This window comes from Emys orbicularis, chromosome 12 (genome assembly GCF_028017835.1).
Source record: "Emys orbicularis isolate rEmyOrb1 chromosome 12, rEmyOrb1.hap1, whole genome shotgun sequence".
Classification (NCBI taxonomy): Eukaryota; Metazoa; Chordata; order Testudines; family Emydidae; genus Emys; species Emys orbicularis.
The window spans coordinates 10,094,666-10,117,917 of NC_088694.1; the positions used below are offsets into that span (position 1 = coordinate 10,094,666).

At 42.6% G+C, this 23,252-nt stretch overlaps 1 protein-coding gene across 1 annotated transcript; it reads right to left on the reverse strand.

Moving 5' to 3' along the window:
* Positions 1-304: 304 nt before the first annotated feature.
* Positions 305-22,914, reverse strand: CDH26 (cadherin 26). Its single transcript, XM_065414697.1, has 15 exons — positions 22,885-22,914; positions 20,470-20,592; positions 19,034-19,195; positions 17,786-17,933; positions 15,660-15,826; positions 15,180-15,308; positions 11,139-11,324; positions 10,684-10,952; positions 9,977-10,119; positions 8,340-8,573; positions 7,417-7,641; positions 3,907-4,037; positions 3,336-3,413; positions 2,240-2,308; positions 305-496 (listed from the first exon to the last, which is right to left on the reverse strand). The coding sequence occupies exons 1-15, from the start codon at positions 22,912-22,914 to the stop codon at positions 305-307; spliced, it is 2,286 nt and encodes a 761-aa protein (XP_065270769.1).
* Positions 22,915-23,252: the final 338 nt, after the last annotated feature.

Here is a 23,252-nt window from a genome sequence, read left to right on the forward strand (position 1 = left end):
GAGACAGCTGGAGTAACTGTTCTAAAAGAAAGGAGCTCTCTGCTGACATCTAAGGGCCTGTCAAGCCAGGCAGAGAAGCCAAAGGGGAGAGACCCAGCATAACGTTTACAATACAAATCCAAACCACTGCCCTGCTCTGTTTATAGTGTATCACTCAGCCATACGTACAACTCTGGGGACCTTCCCTGTAGGAGAGAGCCACCAAAGGTCAGCAGATGTTTGTGCTTGGGTTGAGTCTCTTCCAAACCCGTTTGGGAAGGTCCCCACCATTCCATTGTTCCTATGAGAGTGGCTGTGACTGAAATCATTTCTGGCAGATTTCATCCAGAGCGGCGAACTTTGGTCCCAGGGTGTCCAAGAAATCCTTGGGCAGTTCATCGTCGAAAATGAGCAGCGACCTGAAGGAGCCGCTTCTCTCTAGTTTTCCCTCCTCGGCATATGTGTGAGGTTGGTAAGTGACCATGTTCTCCTCCCGGTTGCTGAGGTGATAGAGCCTCTGAGGAAGGGAAAGAGAACAAATAAGAAAACAAAATTTCCCTGGAGACTCCAACTCTCACATCCCTTTGGAAGCCAGTGGGATTCATCGTAAGCAGCAGGTTAGCAAGAAGTCCCAGGGTGACACTGTAAGAAATACTAGTCACTCCCACCCAACCAGCCAGCCCCTTTAAGACACATCAGCTACGCCAAAGAGCGCCCCGGGAGCAGCGCTGCAATACAATAGCACAGGGAAGCTGTCAGAAGAAATACAAAAAGCATTAAAAATTACAAGTTCCCCAGCCAACACAGCACGGAAAGAGCAAGGAACCTGGCTTTACCCATGCACCTGCATTGGGAAGCACTGCAGCGCCCACTGCCTGTCCAGAAAGGAAAAGGTGCACATGTGACGGACACACAAGTGTCCAGGTAACTTGTAGGTGACCAGAATGGCACAGCAAGAAGTGCTGGAGACACGAAATCTTCAGCAAAGGCTCAGAGATTGTTGTAAGTGACCCCTCCTCACACTCCCCCAGCTTGTGTACCTTGCTCTCAGCCAGGGGTTCAGATTCTGCTGTGAGTTAATGCCCGTTTTATGCACCCTATCCCCTTTTCCCATTCCTGGAAGGTGTGTCTCTCCTATGAGCAGCTGCAGCCAAACTGGAAAGTTCCCAGGGCAACCTGTGTTCCACAGCCAGGACCCACGGACAATACTGAGGAGTTCAAAACCAGCCATTCCCTACCTGATTCAACATTTCACTCACTGTTTCTACAATCGCAGGGAGGGGTCTTCTGTGGAGTGTCTCCACGCGTCTAGAATACTGGACCCTCTGAAAGAGAGACATAGCATTGGACCTCAGCAAGGCCATAGCCCCTCCATCAAGATTTTACAAGTGTCATTCTGGTCTGAACAAATTCCTCAGTACTCACTAGATGTTATAGCCATTTCTCCTGTGCGTGTGTAACCCACACACTGGGTGTGGTGTTCTGTCCCATCTGGTGGCACCAAGACCACTTAGACAGAGGTAAAAATGAGTCTGCTCTACAGCCTTAGCTAACAGCCAGTTAGCTTTTAGCTCATGTGGTAAAGGGTCATGCACTAAGCTCCAGAGGTCCCCGGTTCGATCCTGCCCACAGACAACTGGGGTCTGTCAACATTACATGTGTCTTGTCTATTTAGATTGCAAGCTCATCTGGGCAGGGACCATCTGCTACTCTGTGTTTGTACAGCGCCTAGCACGATGGGCCCGAGTCTTGGTTGGGCCTTTGGGATGACCATCATAAACATGGTGAATCATAATAATTCACTGCATTCCTTTTAGTTAAAGACACCAAAGGGAGGACCTGATCCTGCCAATATTTACTCATGCAAGTAGTCCTTACTCACAAAGGCCTAGTGTTTTAAGTGAGGCTTACCGACTCAGGGTTATGCTATGAAAATAAAGGTGTTAGGCTTTGCATTTTTTTCTAACCTGTCCCCAGACAGAGATAGTTTGTGGAGCCCATTAGTGAGCATAACACAGTGAAAGGCATTCTACTTACGTGGGAACTGTGGTTGTCACTTACTGGTCTGGACTGGACCATTGTACTGGCACCCTTTAAAAAATAAAAACAGGGAACTGTTGCATGATTCCAGGAAAGTTATTAGGGGTTAATAAAACCCACCACAGTTAACCTCTCATCCCTTCCCCCCCATCATTCCTCCCCCCACCCCACCCCACCCCACACACAAAATACTCTATGCTAGTTTGTAGAGTTTACTTACATATCGACCTTGGTCATAGTGTCCTCGACTGGATGTAAGGGAGGGAGATGGTGCCATTCCATTTACATCCTACAATGGCAAACAACAATCTCACATCACTAAAATACCTGGCTGGATAGTTAAGAATCTTGTAAGGGGAAATAGTTTTATTCTGAATGGAGACTAAGCTTGAGAAATGTCAGCCTCAGAAAATGATAAGTGACTAAGCACAGTGCTTAGAATGGCAGTGCAATTTCAGGGTTATTATTTTCAAATAGGGCTGTCTTAAGTTATTCTTTTCACTGTGGTTCATGTCATAGGCAGTGTGTTAGGCACATCTGTGAGGTTGGCAGACCAGGTGCCAGCTCATGCCAAAGCCCCAGGTCAATTCACTTGTGTATTAGTATTGATCAAAGTAACTGTTAAATGTATAAGAATGTATTTGGTGTTTAAGCATCATGAAAATGGGATGTTACATGCATTTTTTTACTTATCTGTATCCTGTTATAATGTAATAGCAAACATTTACATTATAAATACCCCTGTAACTAAATAACCCTTCAAAGAAGCCTTGTGAAATGCTAATGAAGGACTTTAACAGAAAAGTACTAATTTCAAATCTAGTGGCCATAATATGTGATGACCGGAGGTCAATGACTCAAAATTCATTCCTCACTCACTGTCAGAGGAAGAGCCCAAATGGATAGAGACACTGTCAACTTGTTTTCTGTCAGGAGAAGCTATAAAAGATGGATTCAAGGAAAGATCCTTGATCTCTGGACTGTTTGGACTCCTACAGAGAAGTGTACCAGATGCAAAGCAGAGGTCCCCAGAGACAATCTGGGTGGCAGTTTGTCTGGGTGGCAAGATAGGCTGGAGAATCTATGGGGACTGTCTGTGACTCCATGTAAGACTGATATAGCAATCCAGGAGTTCACATTTGTTACTGATTTGGTGAAATCTAAATATAGCCCATACTACCAGCTTGGGGTATCTGCCCTGTTTTCCAACAGTCTGCCCTGAGATAGGCTCTCACAGTTGTGAGCCACTCCAGACCTTAGGGTGTTAAAAAGGGACCACTCCATTTACAAGAATATATAAACAAACAAGTGGTTACCTCAGGCATTTGTTTTCCTTTTCTAACTTGTGCATATGTAGAGAGTTGGCTTTCATAATCCAAAACATCAGGCATAACCTGCAGAGGGCAGAGATGAAGACATGCATTCATTAAATGTACAGAACAAAGGACTATTAATCCTTATTGGCTCCTAACCAATATTTTGCAACCCCTGCCCTTCGTCATCTGTTATTTCCCTGTTCTCACTAAACAGGCAGGTATCACATGGCAAGTAGAGATGGAGGAGCCACTCAAATCTTTTCTCAGCAAAGCACCATGTCTGCCTTGTTAATACATTCCAACGGGATGAGGTGTCCAAGAAGAAGATTACCCAGAAAACTATTGGAATGGGAGAGGGTGCATCAGAGTTAGTCCCCATTACCTGGATAACCCAATACCATACAGCAGGTCATTTTCCTGCCACATTCTGCTGAGAAAGGGAGCAGTGTTCTGCTCAACACCAAATGACAGGAGACGTAAGACCAGATGGTTGATAATCTGGGCAGACAAGTATCGAGTTGGCAGGATGCTCACAATAGGAAAGTGGATAGATATATGCTCAATTACCCACCTGAGACAAAACGTTTCCACTCTCTTCATTGTACTTGATTAAAGTCTGGTTGCCTTCTTCAAAAGGGAGATTGGCTTGGCTTTTCCTGTTTTCAGATCCACAGTAACACTGCAGCAGAAGACAGCCTGCCACTGAAACAGGAAAAGAATGACCAGAACTGCTACTGACACCTCACAGCCTTTCAAAGCAGCCCCGCTGGCATCTCACTGAGCTCTATGAGTGTATAGATCAGATTTCAGATCATTCATTAATTCGTGTTTCAGACATAGGAAACATCAGACTGGACTAGACTAGGGGTCCAGCTAGCACAACATCCTGTCACTGACAATGGCCAGCTCCAGATGTTTCAAAGGAAGGTGCAAGAAATCCCACAACAGGCAATTGTGGAGTAACCTTCCTCTATGGGAAATTTTTATCTAATCAACTCTCCAACACCACCTACTATGAAGAACTCAAAGAAGACCCCACACCACAGGAATTTAAGGATATCATCAAATCCTTCCCTCAAACAACTCCAAGAGAAACTCTACAAACTCATCCCTCAAGAACCCACCACTGGGACCTTCTACATGGTTCCCAAGATACACAAACAAGGGAACCCAGGCAGACACATCATATCTGGCAACGGTACTCTCAGTGAAGGAATATTGGGACTCCTAGAAACCATCTTCAAACCAGTCACCACACAAAAAAACTTCCTCCAGGACGCAACCAACCCACAAACTCCAGAACATCAACAATTTCCCTCAGGACACCATCTTTGCCACCATGGATGTCACTTCCTTATACACCAATATCCCCCACAATGACAGCATCGCTGCCTGCCTCAAATATTTACAAGACACCGGACAACACTGAGATCTCCACCCTGAACACATCGCCAAACTCATCCATTTCATCCTGACCCATAACAACTTTACATTCAACAACAAACATTTTGTTGAAACTATCGGAACAGCCATGGGTACTAACATGGCTCCCCGATATGCCATCCTCTTCATGGTCCACTTGAAGAATTTCTGGACAAATGCACCAGAAAACCACTGATAAACCTAAGATATGTCTATAATATTTTCATCCTCTGGACAGATGACCTAAACTCCCTCAGATTTCCACCACAACTTCAACAGCCACCATCTGTCCATTAAATTCTCTTTGGAAAACTCCCACACTAGCATCAACTTCCTGGACACCAGAGTCAGTTTCAACAATGGAACCCTACAGACAACTATGTACAAGAAACCCACAGATCACCACACTTACCTCCACAAATCTAGCAACCGCCTCAAACACACCAAGAAAGTTATCTACAGCCAGGCACTCAGATACCACAGAATATGCTCTAAGGAGAAAGTCCAGGATATAGACCTTAGCGCACTGAAAACTGCCTTCACCAAACAAGAACACTCCACCAGAGAAGTGGATCACATCATGGAACCAGCCCGGAGTGAACCTGCTTCAATACAGAAATAAAACACCCTCTGACCTCACACCCCTCCCTGTCACCTACCACCACTTACTGGAACCCATAAGAAGCATCATCAAATAAATACAACCCATGCTCAGTGGGAACCCATCCTGAAAGAAATCTTTCCTGAATGCCCTGTGCTGGCCTTCAAACAATCCCCTAGCCTCTCCAAGCTCATCATCAGAAGCAAGCTCCCCATAGACTAGGACACACCAACTCACAGCTGCACCAGACCCTGCCAAAACAACAGATGCAAAACCTGCAGACATATCTCCACTGCTGCAATGATCAACCCCTACCTCCATTGCTATCATAATATGTCGTATACCTCATTCAGTGCACTAACATGCCCAATAATAACTATGTGAGTGAAACCAACAATCACTACCATCTCGAATGAACTCACACAGGAAAATAAGATAAAAACATCCTATCACCTGTGGGTGAACACTTTTCACAAAGTGATCACGCTATATCTGACCTCTCTGTCCTCATCCTCAAAGGAAACCTGCACAACACCATCAAAAGACAAGCCCGGGAGCTTAAATTCATTACTTTGCTAGACACTAAAAATCATGGATTAAATAGAGACACTGGATTTATGGTTTATTAAAACAATCTATAACCCACCAATAAAACCTACCCCAATCCCAGATTCCCCCTTTTCCTTTCCCCCTGTGATGGGAGGTCCCTTGAAATCTGTGTTAACTTTGGCTACACAATCTGTTCCACCTTGTATTTAGCTATGACACTCAGTATGTTTCCTAGACCTCAAGAAGAGTTCTGTGTAAGCTCAAAAGTTCGGCTCTTTCACCAACAGAAGTTGGCCCAACAAGAGATATTACCTCATCCATGTTGTTTCTCCAATATCCTGGGACTGACAGGGCTACAACAACCCTGCATATCTATTCCCAATCAGTTAGGGCCTGGCTAATGCCAAAAGTTTTATCCTTATACATTTTAACTTCAACCAGGAATCTTCTCACTATCCTTATAGGTGCCTACATTCTACTCAAACTTTCTATCTTCCTACAGAACTCTTCTTGGCCTCAACTATATCGTTCCAAGGAACGTGTGACTAATGTTGGCATGTGGCTGTGAGTTCCACAGGTTAACTACATGCTGTAAAAGAGAGTATTCCCTTTTATCCATTTCAAGTGTCCTGCCTTTCCATTTCGTTGGATGTCCCCTCATACTAATACGAGAAAGGGTCAGCAGGAGCGTGACATACATTTCAGGCTCCACCTTATCTCATCTCCTATCTAAAATACGCTGCCCTGAGCTTTTCACTCTCTCCTCAGATGGAAGACTTTCCAGGACTGTTCATTTCCACTGCTCATCTCTGGACCCTGTTTTCATTATACTTTTGAGACAGACACACACTGTTCCAGATTAAAGTGTCCCAGCTCACTGTGTGATGCCACTGTAGAACTGACAGTGTTACTTTCTAACCCACTCTTCCTACAGCCTAATGTTGTTTGCTTTTTCAATCATGACTGCACGCTGAGCACAGGTTTCCATTGAGTTCTCCACAATAAAGCCCAGGTCCTTCTCCTGAGACGCTACAGCTAATTTAGAGTCCCCCCGACCCAATGTAGAGGAGTCATTTAAATAATCCCTTCCAAGGTCCATTACCCTTCATTTGTCAGCACTGGATATCATCTGCCATTGTGCTGCACATCATGGCATTTCTGCCAAATAATTTAACAGACTGTTCTCTTGGTTGCTGGAGATGAAAAGACTGCAGTGGTCATTACATGAGCACAGCTATGGTTCCCATTGCAAGACGAAGGTGGCTCCAGAATGTAATAAGGCTACAGATAATCTGCTTAGACCACTGAATGGTGGTGACACAAAAGAGCAGTTATTTAGTTCCACCTTTACAGCACTCAGACATATTGAGAGTCAAATGGCCATTTTACTGCCACTTGTTCCTTCTAAAGGCAGGTACTATATGCCACATATTAATAGGTTGCAGCTCCCATGAGATCTTATAGCCAGGTGATGAGTAAATGAGGGGTAAATTTTAGGAGGTATCTTACCTAGAGGTAACAGGAGGGCTGCCAAAATCACAGCAATGGCGCCACCTCCCAGACTCAATGGCACGGAGTTCGGTTCTTCGCATACGTGTCCATCTGGGCAACGGCAGAGCCTCACAGACAGTTTCTGCTTCATAGAGAATAATCCCTGCCTGTCCAGAATTAGGAGAGGCACCAAATACTTGCCACGCGGGAGGTTTCTCAACATTAAAAGTTCAACCGAGTCACCTAAAAGAAGAAAGGCAAGAACTCCTGAGCCTCATGTAAAAAGCAATAAACAGCCGGAAAGCACAGTGTTGATGGAGGAGTGGCTTTTTTCCATTTTGAGCCCTTCTGAGTTATACAAACTGAGTGGGGAAATTGATTGGAAGCACAAAGGGACAGAATGTCAGTGAGGTTAGGTTCACAATTTGGTGTTTAATTTGCACACGCCGCTACCCAGACAGTGTGCGCAAAGTGGATAACTGCATGTGCCAGTGTTTTAGTGCCTGCCTGTACCTGATAACTGTATCCAGTAAAATAGGAGATCTATCGCTTTCCAATATGTGTAATGCCTTCAGTTCCATAGTCACTGTGGCGATGATCCCAACAGAAAACCGTTTCTTGCCATATGTGAGATTTTAGAGGCCTCAAAGCAGAAGGCTGAATGGTGCAAAATCCTATTGAGCCTATAATCATGGACAATTGTATTAAAAGACATCTAAGCGGATTCTGACCTCCAGAGTTACTCCAGTGTAACTCTGGAGTGACTCCACTGAAGTGAGAGTAGACTTACTCTGAATCTACTCCGAGGTAGGAGTGCAGAACTTAAAACATTGAAGTGATAATAAATAACAGATGGTAAACATGACTATGCCTGTGTGAAACAGTGACAGGATGACAAAGCGAGCAGGGGTTTCACAGGGTGTGTGGGAGGAAGAACTTACCAAAACTCTTTCCCAATCTCCAGTTTTGCTTTATACTTTTTGAGTCATCAGCGAGTTTAAATGTAAAAGGACTGGCATACGGATGGGAGTCATTATCCTCCGCCTTTATGATGAGAGGAGTCAGTATTGCTTTGTCACAAACTTCCAAGGAACGTGTGACTAATGTTGGCATGTGGTCATTGATGTCAGACAGGTAAAGCAGAATGGTGCCAGTGCCCGTCAGCGGTGGGACGCCTAGGTGGAGAATATGCTTTATTAGTAATAATCAATTAGCCAGTAATAATCAATTAACCCTTGATACTACTGTCAATTAGATACATATCATCATCCCCTCTTCCAAATGGGTTAGCTTAAGGTATGTCTACACTACCCGCCGCATCGGCGGGCAGCGATCGATCCAGTGGGGATCGATTTATCGTGTCTAGTCTAGACACAATAAATTGACGCCTGAGCCCTCTCCTGTCGACTCCTGTACTCCAGAGCCACTAGAGGCGCAAGCAGAATTGACGGGGGAGTGGCAGCAGTTGACTCACTGCGGTGAAGACACCACGGTAAGTCGATCTAAGTACATTGACTTCAGTTACGTTATTCATGTAGCTGAAGTTGCGTAACTTAGATCAATCCCCCCCCAGTGTAGACCAGGGCTGAGATACCAAGGAGTTAGATGCATTTCCAAAGGGCACACAGCAAGGTCACAGTCAGGACTAGAACATAGTCCTCCCTCTCATTCCCCCAGTCTCCTGCCCCAATTATGAGATCACAGAAGGAAGTACAAAAGGAAGATGGATGGTCCAGTACTTAGGACACCAAGGTTCAATTCTCTGTTCTGCCATAGATTTCTTGTGTGAGCTTGGGCAAGTCAGTCCGTCTCTGTGCCTCAGTTCCCATCAGTACATGAGGGATTGTAGCACTGCCCTACCCCTGTAATCCATCATCTGTACTGCAGCTAATTAGTGTCTGGTAAAATCAGAGGTGTCGATTGAGACCTGCAATGCCCCACCTCTCCCCCTGTAAGCTCCCAACACAGCTGCAATCATCTGAGGTGATGAGCTGACAGCACCCTTGTCTGCTAAGTGAGGCTAGTAGCAGGCCGTTCTCACTGAGGGAGGCCTCACTTGTCACGCTCCCTTGGTCCTCTAGAGCTCAGATCTGGTGAACTTTAGGGCACAATACAAGTCTGGCCTGTTTTTCCAGGCGCTCACTTGAGGCACTGATTAGGAGACAGAGTGGAGCGCATTTTAGAGCGGGAAGGGTTTAAGCAGGAGGCTGTTGGGAAATTTGTTTTCTTTGAATGTTTATTTGCCATATTGTGATGATGGTTGTGCCTTTATCCTTCACATGTGTGCCTGGAGAATTTGACAGGTGTCACTGAAAATCTGATCCTCTAAACAAATATGCAAATGAGCAGCATTCTGGATACAAAACAAGCAGGGACTCCTGAAAAGAAAGACTTACAGACACATATCAGCAAGTGAAGACCTTATTCACTGTGCAATGGACTCTAGTATCCCCACTCTTCCTCGACAGGGACTATTTTTCCAGTAACAGGAGCTGTTATTTCTCTCTACAGTGATGCTAACGCTCACAGCACATACTCAGAAATGGTCTCATTTGCTACCATCTGAACAGAAACTTACCATCATCTATGGCATGAAAAATGATGGGGTAAACACTGTCATTCACATAGGGGGATTCCCGATCAAGTTCTTTCATGGCAGTAATAACGCCAGAGTTCTCATCAACAGTCACCCACCCTGCTGGATCATGAAATACTGTGTATCTGAACAAAACAAGACAAAAAACCCAAAGCCACACAATTATTTAAAATGTCTTAGGCACTCAAATACAAGTTCCGTTACATCTCCTGGTATCTTTTTAAGCCTCAGATATTTCCACTCTGGGACTTCACTTTGTTTAGTGTTTCTTGTTGATGAAAAGTGATGAGGTGGCTTCACTAGGGACTGAATTTTCTTTATCAGCCAAAACACTTGCAGTGTAGCTAGCGGCAATGCAAGGTTCCGCACACCAGTGTTAATATGCCTCTCCCAGAGCATGGAGGAACCACTGTTAAGGGTGAGATGATAATTTAGTTTCCATTCCAGTTCAGGAAGGAGGAAGTCAATGGGAGTTCTGACCAAGCAAGCACTGTATGATTGCAATCATTATTTTTACTATTCCAAAAGCAAAACTAGATATTTTCTGTCTAAGTCTGGAGGGTTGGCTGTATCCAGTCAGTCTAGTGCTCCAACATACAGTTTAGAACAGTTGCACTAAGTTAAAAAGCTCTTTCCTTTATGTTCCTTAACAATCTCCCCAGCTCAGGGTTTATAGTGTCTCCACTTACTTTATATTATTTGGCACCACATCTGGATCTACAGCAGAATATTTTCCAAGCCTCGTCCCAGGCTTCACGCCTTCTTCTTTTTGAAGAACAAGTGTAGGAGGGTGAAATTCAGGAGCATCATTTGTGTCTAGGACTTTCACAGCCACGGATGCACTAATGGGGGCTACAGGAGGGCTCCTCAGTTTCCCTTTATGACATGAAGATAAAGGTTCTTCGTTTTCAACAGAAATGACAAGTCTCTTCTCTGAGTCACCTTCATAGTCCAGAGGCTGCAAACCCCAAAGAGAAGCTTTCATTAGAAATTATGTCTTTTCCTGTGGAAAGATCATCTCTCTGTAAGTGAGAGCAGTAACTGATCCCAAATTACAAGCAGCTCCAACTACTAACATTACAATCTGTCTGTTCATGCTACAAAATGCCATATTGTATCAAATCTACGGCTTCAGTAACATTACCTTAATAACCCTTAAAATGCCCTCATTTGTTTCAGGATCGGTCTCAACGATGAACTGTTCCTTTTCATTGCCTTTCACTATTTTGTACTTTGCTCTCCAAGCAGGTGTGTTTGGAGAATCTTGATCTTCCACATGGAGCCTTAACACGCCTGGTCCTACTTTGCCTTCTTCAATTTGCAACTGATACTGAAGAAAAAAAAAGAAAGAAAAAAAAAGGGGATTGTCTCATCAATGTCTACCCAGGAATCATCACATTGAACTAGTCCATCAAGCCAGGTTCCCATCACACTTCCAAGCCCTGAAGATCCACTTCACAGAGGCCCTGTTCCTCTGCACTAGCTTTAGGGTCCTTACTCCCTGGTTGTGCAGCTCCAGTGTAGACGCACAACTAGGCCCTCTCCTACAGCTTCCTCCAGGACCTTGTTCCCCAAGATGGCAGAGGCTCTGTGGATATGGCCTGAGGTTGAGTAATCTCTGAAGATCTGGGTGGGGACATAATTCTGCACAGTGCAAATATCTCCCTAATAATAGTTACTTCCATCAGATTCTGTATCTTCTGCTGGTAATTTTATTTTTTTGTTTAGGGCTCAATGATGCCTCCCTGACTCACACGAAGTAGCAGTTTACTCTGCGAGCTGACTTATTGATATCAATTAAACTACTCATGAAACAAGGTCCTACTCAACGTGACTAAGGGTGGTGGAATCTAGCACTTGTATCCTGGAGCTTATCTAAAGCACCATCCATTGCCAGAGACCATGGAAGCTGATACCCATATGGAGTGAACAAATCACGATGGCTACAAAGGACCATAGAACTTAACTAGCATGTTTTATCCCCACAAAGCCCAAACTTCACCCAGAAACCTGCTGGAACAGGTGCATTTTTGCTCTATGCCCTGAAGTTTTCAAACTCTAGCAAACAATCCTGGGGAGTGAATTACATAGGCAGAGGTCTGACATGGCTAAGTCTTAGTCAGATGCTGGTTTTGTGCACTTTGTGGCCAATGCTGCAATGTAAGACCCTTTTCTCCTGGTCTGCACCTTAACTTATTAATACCCATACATACCCTGTCAAGCCTCCCACCTTCATTCACTAGAACAGGCAAGTTACAAAACCGGTTTTAATTTTTCATACACAAATGGAAAATATTAACTGGACTAGAACCCTAAAATCCTCAGCTAATTCATAAGCTTTTCAGAACTTTTTCCCCAAAACCAAACAACAAAGGAGGAGACAGCAGAGGAGAAATGGAAAGAGCATGCTGGTTGGAGATTGGGTGGTAGTTGGGTGGCTATAATTACTTTCAGCTCAGACTAAAATCATGGCTCCTTTCTCAAGCAGAGAGGATTTCTGGTCCCTTAGACGTCAGGAAGCCTGCTTCAGGAGAAGAGTTCCGCACTTCCTTAGTTCTTGGATGAGGTAGGGTTCCCCTCTCTCCCAGCCTCAGGTTCAGCAGAGAAAGCATTTGATGCTTTCCAGATCTACAACAGTGGAGGATGCATTGCTAAACTCAAAGAACATTGAGCCTGCATTCCAGTAGCTTGTAATCTGCCTGGTGAGACTCGTAACTCAGCAGAAAGAAAAAGAAAACCAAAGGAAAGGGAAGATCCTGACTATGAAACAAAACAATAAGCACCCAAACTGGCCCCACTCTCCTCAAGATCACTCTGGGTTTTTTTATAAAGCTCTCAGGCCAGGCTGTTCACTATGCTCCTTCCAGAGTCGTCTAGGAACTACATCTACCTAAAATATTTTTTATGCAAAGAACAGCCTAGGGACATATCAACACGTCCAGTTCACAAACAAGGTTCTCATCACACATCAGGATCTTCCTCAGACCAACTCTGGCCATAAGTTTGAGCTCTTTTCCAGAATTCCAAGGTAACTGTTCATTAATCCATAACCCTTTTAAAAGTCACTTTCCTTTAGGCAAGCTTGATTCACTGGTCCCACCGTCATAGCAAGCCCCCTCCTGAGAGCACCCTGCTGCCGGTATTAGCAACAGCTTTATCCTCTGAACTGACAGTAGAAACAACTCAACAAAACTTAACTCCTACAATGGGATATACAGAGGGTAAATAAGTAGCCAGGTGTACTGGGCATTATGGATCACAACCAGAATTTTTTCACAATCAACATTTCCAGTTGTCGGCTATATTAAAATAAATTGCCTCTATAACATGCATTTGAGAATGCAGGTATAATGGGGTGTAAACCCCACACTGGCACTGAGAGGGTTAACAAGAGCCTGGGAACTGGACCCAGAGGGGTGCTAAGTAGGTCAATTAGCCGGTCCACCTGGAAAAGAGTCAGGCCTGAGAAAACTCAGTTAGAGAGAGAGCCAGGAGAAAGGAGGCTGGGAGTTCCTGCTGTCTGAGAATGGTCTGATAGAAGTCAGGAGAGAGGAGAATTGGGAAAAGCTACAGGAGGGGAGTTAGTTTGTGTGGTGCGTCCCAAAATGGAGGCAAGATTCCTGGGAGGCAGCCCTGGGGTGTCAGTGTTCAGCTGAAAAGTAGAGTACCCAGGGAGACTTGTGAAGGACTAACATTCAAGCCTGGGAGGGATGGAAGTGGGTCAGATTGTACTTCTGGTTTGGGATTTGGTGAAGAACTCCAGGGAAGAATCCTACAAGCCAGAGCCCTGAAAGAAGGGAGTGCCTGAGAGGCATGCAGGTGCACAGTGAGCGCAGGAAGGGGCTGGTGGGAAAGGCCTGTGGACAGGCTGAGATTGGAAGTGGTCCCGGGGAGGCAGCAAGGAGTCTGAGTAGATGGACCTTGGCTGCTTTCTACAGGGTCCCTAGACTGGAACCCAGAGGAGAAGGAGGGTCTTGGTTTCCACACTGGCCACCAAAAAAGGTCCTGGAGACCACTTGTGGAAGGACTAGTGTGTTAGGACTTGGGATGGAGAGTTGGCTTGAGGATGCCACTCCATTGTTTATCAGACTTTGTTACTCCAGAAGGGATGGGACTAAATGTGGCCTGACCAGAGGGTTGAGTCACAAGAAGACACAAGGGCCGGAGAGGCTGTTGATAAGGGGTACTAGATGGAGAGCCTGCTATGCCATGCCCAGCCAAAAGAGGGCGTGACAGCAGCGAGTCCACTTTTCTACAACATGTAAGTGCTGTTTTAATAGCACCTGATTACAGAAATGGCACTAAAACTTTTAGAGGAGCCAATATCAGTACATGGGAATCCACTGAAATTGATGACATCCTGTCAAGTGTTTTCCTGTCAACATTTAAGAGATTTCTACTGACATTCATAGATGCCAAGGCCAGAAGGGACCATTCTGATCATCTAGTCTGACCTCCTGTATAACAGGCCCAAAATAATTCCTAGAGCAGATCTTTTAGAAAAACATCCGATCTTGATTTAAAAATTGTCAGTGATAGAGTGAATTGTTCCAATGGTTACTCATATCAATAAAAAATTATGCCTTATTTCCAGTCTGCATTTGTCTAGCTTTAATTTCCAGCAGTATTATCCCTTTCTCTGCTAGACCGAAGAGTCCATTATTATATAAGTGTTACCTCAGATACATTCTATAAGTATCTAATCAAATCAACCCTTAACCTTCTCTTTGATAAGCCAAATAGATAGACTCAAGGAGCTCAATCACTAAAGGCCGGTTTTCTAAGCTTTTAATCCTTGTCATGGCTCTTCTCTGAACCCACTCCAATCTATCAACATCCTTTTTGAACTGTGGGCGCCAGAACTGGATACAGTATTCCAGCAGCAGTCACACATTGCCAAATATAGTGGTAAAATAATTGAGATTCCCCTGTTTATGCATCCCAGGATGTCATTAGCTTTTTTGGCCACAGTGTCACACTAGGAGCTCATGTTCAGCTGAGTATCCATCACAACCCCCAAATCTTAGTGCTGTTTTGTTCATAACCCACATCCATATATACTTTAGCTTGATCTTGCAAGGTGTCAAGCACTCTTAATTTGCCATTGAGCTTACTCGGCACCTGGCAGGATTGAAATTTCTTCCTCTTGGGATGATTCAGTAAAGTACCTGCACTTTTTCCTTACATTTTCCTTGGTAAATTCAGGTGGGTGGTTGTTTGCATCTTCAACAGCAATGTTAACTGTTGCAGTAGATGACATTTGTGGGGTACCATCGTCTCTGGCTTTGATCAGAAGTTTGAAAGAGCTGGCAGTCTGAAAAACAAGTTAATTAACTTCCAAAATATAGGTTAGGAAAAAGTGTCTGGTCGCTGCTACAAGACTGATCCTTTAAACTATTTATACTTGTGAATCTCTCCTTACTCCAGAGATTCCTATATGAACCTAAATTTACACATGGCAAGTACACCTCTACCTCAATATAACGCTGTCCTCGGGAGCCAAAAAAATCTTATCGCGTTATAGGTGAAACCGTGTTATATCGAATATGCTTTGATCCGCCCGAGTGCGCAGCCCCGCCCCCCTGGACCACTGCTTTACCGCGTTATATCCGAATTAGTGTTATAGCGGGTCGCGTTATATATCGTAACATATTATGTACTTCACCTGATGATCCAAGCATCCTGAAATCACTATAAAACCCCTGGTAGGATGGATGTTAAATCTGGGCTCTTTCAGATTGGGTGTCTGTGTAGTAAGGGAATAGGTCACCCGAGAATTAGCTGTGTCTTTTTCATCTTTGTCAAAAGCTGTCACGTTGAAAACTGGCTTATCTAGGATAAAGAATTGAAGCATTTATTACACGAGTTCACTACTGACGTGGATGTGCTTGGGCCTAATGACCTTTATCCCTCTCTACTACTTCTCCCCTCATTACTCCAGGCCTTCTGCATGTCCACTAGACTCCTCTGTGCCTCCACATATTCTCTCCACATTTGGACTGAGGTTTGCCACTTATGTTTCTCTTCCTCTGCAGCTCCTGCCTCCTCTCCTGCCATTATAATTACTCTAGCTTACTTAGGGACACAAATTTGTAAGAGAGATATATACTATAAAGATATTTATTGCATTTCTGTATTTCTTTACTAAACATTCACTGGTTTCTAACCCAGCAGTGCCACCAGTCAACCTCACACTATGTGTTCACATCACTGTTCTTTCCGAGCACACCCAGTCCAGTTTTTTGTTTATCATCTGGTTCATTAGTGGAACTGGAAAAGGTTCAGAGATGGCTTCCATGCAAGGAAAAACTAAAAATATTAGGGCTGCTTAGCTTTGAAAAGAGATGACTAAGGGAGGATGATAGAGATCTATAAAATGTGGAAGGAGTGAATAGAGAAGTGTTATTTATCCTTTCAAACAACACAAAAACCAGGGGTCATCTGATGAAGTTAATAGGCAGCAGATTTAATGCAAACAAGAGGAAGTACTTCTTCAAATAATGCACAACTAACCAGTGGAACTCATTGCCATGGGATGTTCTGATAGCCAAGAGTATAACATGGTTAAAAAAGAACTGCATAAGTTCATGGAGGGTAGGTCCGTCGATGGCTATTTGGCAAGATGGTCAGGGATGCAACCCCATGCTCAGGACTGCCTTAAATTTCTGACTAACCAAAGCCAAGAATGAAAGACAGGATGGATCACTCCATAATTATTCTGTTCTCTTCATTGCCCCTGAAGCTCTGGTACAGGCCACTATCAGAGACAGGATACCAGGCAAGATAGACCATGATCTGACCCAGTATGGCATCTTTTATGTTCTTATCTGGAAGGATGAAAGGGTCCAATCCTGCAACATGCTCAGCACCTCCTGTAAGGAGCAGGGCCCTATCAGCTTCCAAGTCCAACCACTAAACAACTGGTTCACATGCCTGCCAGGAACACTGAAAGCTCTACTGCTGAAAATGACTGTGTTTCATATGGAGATAAGGGATACTAGAATTATGTACAAAGGCTCTAAACCTGTTCCCACTAAAATCAATGTGAATTTTGCCATTGACATCAACAGTGTATGACCCTGGGATTGTTATTTCCAGGTTGGAGCTGGCCCTGTCTACTTCCCATCCCTTTAAGTTCTCTACAATTTTGTGCAAGTTTTGACTGATAAAAAGGTACCAGACCCAAGGACGCTGGAAGTTTTGCTAAAGATATTTGGTGTTTATGTATAACCTGCTGCCACTGTGTATTTAAAGTTGATGTAGACAATAACTTTGGCATTACAGCTTCTCACGTGCAAACTAAGACACTTCATGCAGGGCTTTCATTATGAACCTTCTCTGGTCTAGGAAAAGACTTGACTTTAAGCCTCAAGCTTTGCAACATCATTTAAACTGCATGATAAAAATGACTCCCCAAACTGCATTCCCTTTTTTGCTGCATTCTTTACAAGAAACTGATTTCAGACCAATTCTTCCTTTAGTTAAGACTTCATTCGGTTGCCATACTGCAATCAGAGGTGATAGTAGCAAAGGAATTACTATAGGGCCCAAGCCTGAAAACAACAGCATGTATCATGGTACTAAAGGCAATGAGGCTACTTGTGACAGTCTGTAAGCACCTGTTATCAGGTACTTACAGAATTGTGACCTGTCTGTACATTACTTATGACTTCAACAGAAATGGAAAATTGTTCCTTCACTCCCTAAACCCATGTATATTTGCATAAAAACTACAGGGGAGGGGAAAAAACCCACAAGCCACTAGAAATCGCTTCTTTAGATAGCACTTACCTGTATCATGGTTTTCTTTTATAGCAATGTTAAATTCCTCCTTGGGAAACTTGGGTGCATTATCATTAATGTCTTTAATCTTAATAATGAAAAATAAAGATCTGTCCACTGTCTTCCCAGTCACTGTATTTTCAACATCAAAACGTATCTGAGTAATGGATATCGATACAGAAACAAAAGTTAGCGATCAGAATTGCACAGGAAATCTCTTTCAGCTATTTCAGTTTAAACATATTTGGCTATTTTTTTTTGCTTTGCATCACTAACAATAAGTTGCTTCACTTGGCAAAGTTAGTATAACTCAGAACAATTACTCTCTGCATTTAAAAACAAAACATGGTAAAGTTCTAGACTTTTTGTAAAAATAAATACATAGATAAAATGGAAATGCAGCTGCGCAAAATAACCCAGCAATGGGAGACTCTAACACATCATGTAAATTCCGGAGACCACTGCTGCACCTGCCTTCTGGTCCACTTGATGTAGTTTGTGGACCAGGCTTGGCAGGCTTCTTTCTGGCCCATTCAACTATGCACCAGCTTGGCCTGGTTTCCTCTCCACACTGTGCTTGTGGGGCAGCACTCCAGACAATAACTCATGTGGTGGAAGAGGGCTCAACTCTACATCGGGAGGGTGGTTCACAATGCCTAGCCTCCCTGAATACAAAGGCCATCCTTTGGTTATGGTACCTAAATATTGAGCTCTGACATCTGCATACAGGAGGAGAAGGAATTTTCTGATGACCAATATCAATACTTCCTTTTATACATCAGCAAAAATTTGCTTCCAGAAACAGTAACGATGCAATAGCACTGAACTACAGGCCAATAGTTTATGGTTTTACAACTCATACTTTTCTACTAGAACTGCAATTTATCATGAGGTGTACAACAAGAACCTTCCTTAGAACTGCTTATGCTGCTTCATAGCAATATCACTGTAGCTATGCAAGGGGTAAAATTCTGGAATTGCAGAACTTCAAGCATGGCACAAAGGTTAGACAATAACATTGATCAATGTTTAGATAATTTAAGCAATTTTATGGAGATCATTGGCCATGCAGATATTTATTGACATATTTATGATAACTCTTATGATATTTATTATCATAAGAGTTAAGCAAGAAAGTAACAAACAAATACAGACTTGAATTTACTACTGGATTTTCTCCTTCACATGAAACATTTAGCAGTAGGAGAGTAATTTGGAGTTGCCATATGCTTAACTGTTCTTCTAAACTCTATTTACCTTAAAATAGGGGGTGTTCTCTCTGTCAATGGTACGATGTATGTACACATGTCCATTGGCATTGTCTTCTATAGAAAACAACCCAAACTCTGGAGATTCATTTACACCAGGTCCACTGATTAAATATTTTATGGACATATTATATGACATGTTGTTGAACAGCTACAAAAGAAATGGAGCATTAGTGAAAAGCTAACTGTATCATAAGGATTAAGTTACAGCACCAGGATTTAAAGGTTTTAAAGACACACTGACAAAAATTCAGGACAACATATTTATCTGGTACATTTCTGTAGTCATGGTTATATGACTCCACACTCTGGGAGCATAAATACCATAGGATGTTTCTAGCTACTATGTTAATTGAAATTGTGATGCCAATTTTTGATAAGAAACAATTTTTACCAGAAGTGGGAGATCTTTATGGAGCCTTTGTAATTAAGGGTTTGATCCAAATCCTATTGAAATTAATAGAAAGCCAGTTGGATTGGACCGTAATGTATTAAGAGCAAGGACAAACTCATAAATTAAAGAGCAACAAATCCCCAGGCCCAGTTAACTTGGACCCAAGTGTTCTGAAGGAACTGAAGAACAAAGGTGTTACCAAAAATCTATAATCACTCATCAAAATCAGCAACTGTAAAAGCTGATACTGAGGACAGCAAAAAGTTATGCCTATCTTTAAGATATGATCACTCTGAGAACCTGAGAATTACAGACTAGTGAACCTTACTTCATTATCAAGTAATCTTATTGAAACTACAATTAAAAATAGATGAATACTATAAAAAAATGCCTAGATGAACATAATATGACAGGGACAAGCCAGCACTGCTTCTGTAAAGGAATATCAAACTTCCCTATCACAGTTCTTTTAGTGTGTCCAAAAAAACAACAACCAGTAGATAAAGGAGAACCAGTTGGACTTTCAAAAAGTCTTTGACAAAATCCCTTCAAGAGGCTATTAAGGAGACTAAGTAGCCATGGAAGGAGAGGCAATGTACTGTCATGAAAAGACCAAAAGGTCAATCAAATAAGGAACAAACAAAGACTTTAGTTTTCTATTGGACTTTCTCCTCCATATAAACTCTAATGTACCTAATGCTAACTCATAGGAAGAAACAACTCCTATGGACACTTTTTCCTGAGTTGTCCATGGGTTTCTTCGCTTCCTCTGAAGCAGCTGGGGCTGATCACTGTCAGGGAAGGAATACTGGTCTAGATGGACCACTGGTCCAACCTGCTATGGCAGTTCTTATGTTTCTATCTTATGTGGTGTGTAAGGAAGGTACCAGTCTCTCAAATGAGGACCAATCATGCTCCACAGTGGAAGAGTGGCAGCCTCTCCACCCCATTACATTGGAGGCCCCAATCTGCGATGGAAAGTATTCTATAGAGGAAAGTAGGAATATCCTTGCTAAGAGCTTTTGTTTTACCTCTCCAACAAGTTTGGGGAATGGTCCTTTGTCCTCCTCTTCAAGTTCAAAGGTGGTTATAATCCAACTCCTTTTTGTACGCTGTAGAGGACGAAGATTGTCTGACTGATAAAGATCCAGCCCCTGTTCGTATAAGAATGAATTCAAGTCACAAAAGTGGGAGATGACTCTCCCAATAGATTGTGAATTGCAGATTTTGCTTTTATGATTAAACTATTTTATAAATGTAAGAAGTCTGAGTATAAACCTAATATTTTAAAATCATTAAAGTTTTCAACAGAACTGGGATTAGAACTTGGAATTTCCTGATTCCCAGCCCTATGTCGGGTACAATAGACAAGAGGGAAGAAAGTGATTGATCAAGTGTTGTACCTGTCTATTCTCTAATACTTCCTCTAATAGGGAGTGAACTTTTCCCCAAGCATACATACTAACAGGCGCAGCCATAAGAACAAATTTGGCACTTAGATACAAAGGGGGCAGGTACCTGATGGAAATACTTTTGCAACTAGGCCACTCTTCCCTTCGACTTCTCAAGCATAAAGGGTTCATCAAAGAGTGGGACCTGGCCTTTTAATAATGCAACTAATTCTTCCCTGCCTTTTCACATCATGGTGATTTCTTGCAAGCCAAGACTAGCATTGCAAATCCTAAATATTTACATATCACTCTACTCCCAATTTTAAATACATTATTTATTAAGTGAATTAGTAGATTAACAAACCTTGCTGCTTGTCTTGTGGATGGTCTTTATTAGACTGACACTGTCCTTTTCAGAAGAGGTGTTGCTGGCAGCAGTAACCTTATAAAACAAAATGGCTTTAATTAGGGGGGTGGCTAATTATAAGATGTCTGTGAGACTTATGTAATATTGTACTTACCCAACAGAAAGTACATTGCCTTTTCAGACAGAAAAAGGAACCAAAAGACATCTGACTCTAAGAAGAGTTCTGATCAAGCATTTCCCAAATTGTGAAGCATAAAACAGAGTTTGATTTATAGTGGATTGGGTTTCTTTATCTCTCCAGAACTTCCTAAAAGTTGCTAGTATCATAAATTTGTTTATCTTCTTGTAATAGTGTTGCTTCACACCTGACTCCATAAATTTGTTGGGGGGGGTTTCAAATTCAAACAAATTCTAGGAAATACTAATATTCTGATATGCAGTCCTACACCATACCAGTACTTAACCAACATAATTGCCGTAGGACAGGGTACTCTTACACAAGCAAGTGGTCAATTATTTCTTTGCTTTAAGAGTGAGCTCGTTGACTTTTATGGCTTAAAATGTTAGGTCCTAAAACAAGGACTTATCAGGTGGGATTTTCAAAAGCACTCAGTGATGGTTTAACACTCTTTCCACTGATGTCAGTATCGTTGGGAGAAAAACCACACCAACCCTGAACAATTTTGAAAATCCCACTCTATTTGGTCTGCAGTTGAGATTTTCAATGGAGACTAAGGGAGTCAAGACCCCAACTCCCATGGAATTTCAATAGCTAACTCCCTTGGGCTCCTTTGCAAATTAAAGGAAAGAAGTTCTACAAAACAACTTTCACAGCTGTGGCATTTTCAATTTTGAGCTCACAAGTGGGGATATGTTTTCAACAAAGCTGAGACTTGGGCTCCATTTTCCAGACGTAGTCTGTACCCACAAAACTGGAATTTTCAATTTTGTGCCTGCAAAATTATTTGCAGGGGCAGTCAAGGCCACTAAACTACTTGATTTGCAACTGCAATGTAATTGTGGATCAAGTGTTGCGAGTGCAGTTTATGACCAGAAAAGAAAGCCCATCCTTTTGAGAGCTTTCTGTCTCTATAGTTGTGACGCTCTGTACCTCGGGGGAACACCCAGCACCCCCATGTTCATCCTTGTAAAATGATTGTGTGGTATCCAATGCAAAGTTTGTCATGTCGGGTGTCTACGGAAGGCTCATGATGTACTAAGCATTGTTGTTATAGTGATGTTATAGTTATGTTATGGGTTAAAATTTCATGTATATAGTTGTGAGGCTGAAAATGTATCCTTATGGCTTAAAGCAAACCCAGACAAAAACGCTCCAAGAGCAGACAAGCAGTTCACACCTCATCTGGGCAAACCCAGCCCAGCCTCAGAGGAACAAAAGACGCTGGCATAGGCAGCAACAAAAGAATCTGTTAGGGTAGGTCTACACTGGGAAGTTATTGACAAAACTTTTGTCTTTCACGGGTAATTAAAAAAGCCCCCTCGTGAAAGACAAAAATTTTGCCGACGCAAGTGGCAGTGTGAATGCAGCTTTATCAGCAGGAGCACTCTTCCATCATTCTATCAGAGATACACATGTTTAGCCTAGAGTTGACTAGAAGACAACATTGAAAATCACTCAAACTATTCCTGAGCATATGACTTCATTTTGAATGTACTGTAAAATATACCATTTTATTACTACTTTTTCGAGCATTCATATTTCCAAAATACATATAAATACATGCTATAAAAGTTTATGGAGCTGAAGTCAGGCAGCACATGATGAAAAAGAAACTATTCAGCATTTTAGATAGCAAGTTCAATCAATAGCAACATAATTTAACTTGCTTTTCTATGGAAGACCAAGTTTTTATCATAAAGGGCATTAAGCACAAGCAGTACAAAGGTCTGTAGTAGCAATTACTACTTTGCAGTCACTCAAGGCTCTATATTGCCACCTTGTCTGGGAACGTTTCCATATCAACTCAGAGCAAGTAGAAACAGCAGCTGTAATTACACCATGAAATTAGAAAATAAATGGGGGTTACACCGACAC

What these genes read in the sequence shown, in the direction of transcription:
- CDH26 (XM_065414697.1), bottom strand. Translation starts at nt 22,914, where the DNA reads ATGAATGCTCGAAAAAGTAGTAATAAAATG. An exon ending in GAAAAAGTAGTAATAAAATG is followed by an intron (nt 20,593 to 22,884) that starts GTATATTTTACA and finishes TTATACGAACAG; the next exon opens with GGGCTGGATCTTTATCAGTC. An exon ending in AAGGAAAACAAATGCCTGAG is followed by an intron (nt 2,309 to 3,335) that starts GTAACCACTTGT and finishes TTGCCATTGTAG; the next exon opens with GATGTAAATGGAATGGCACC.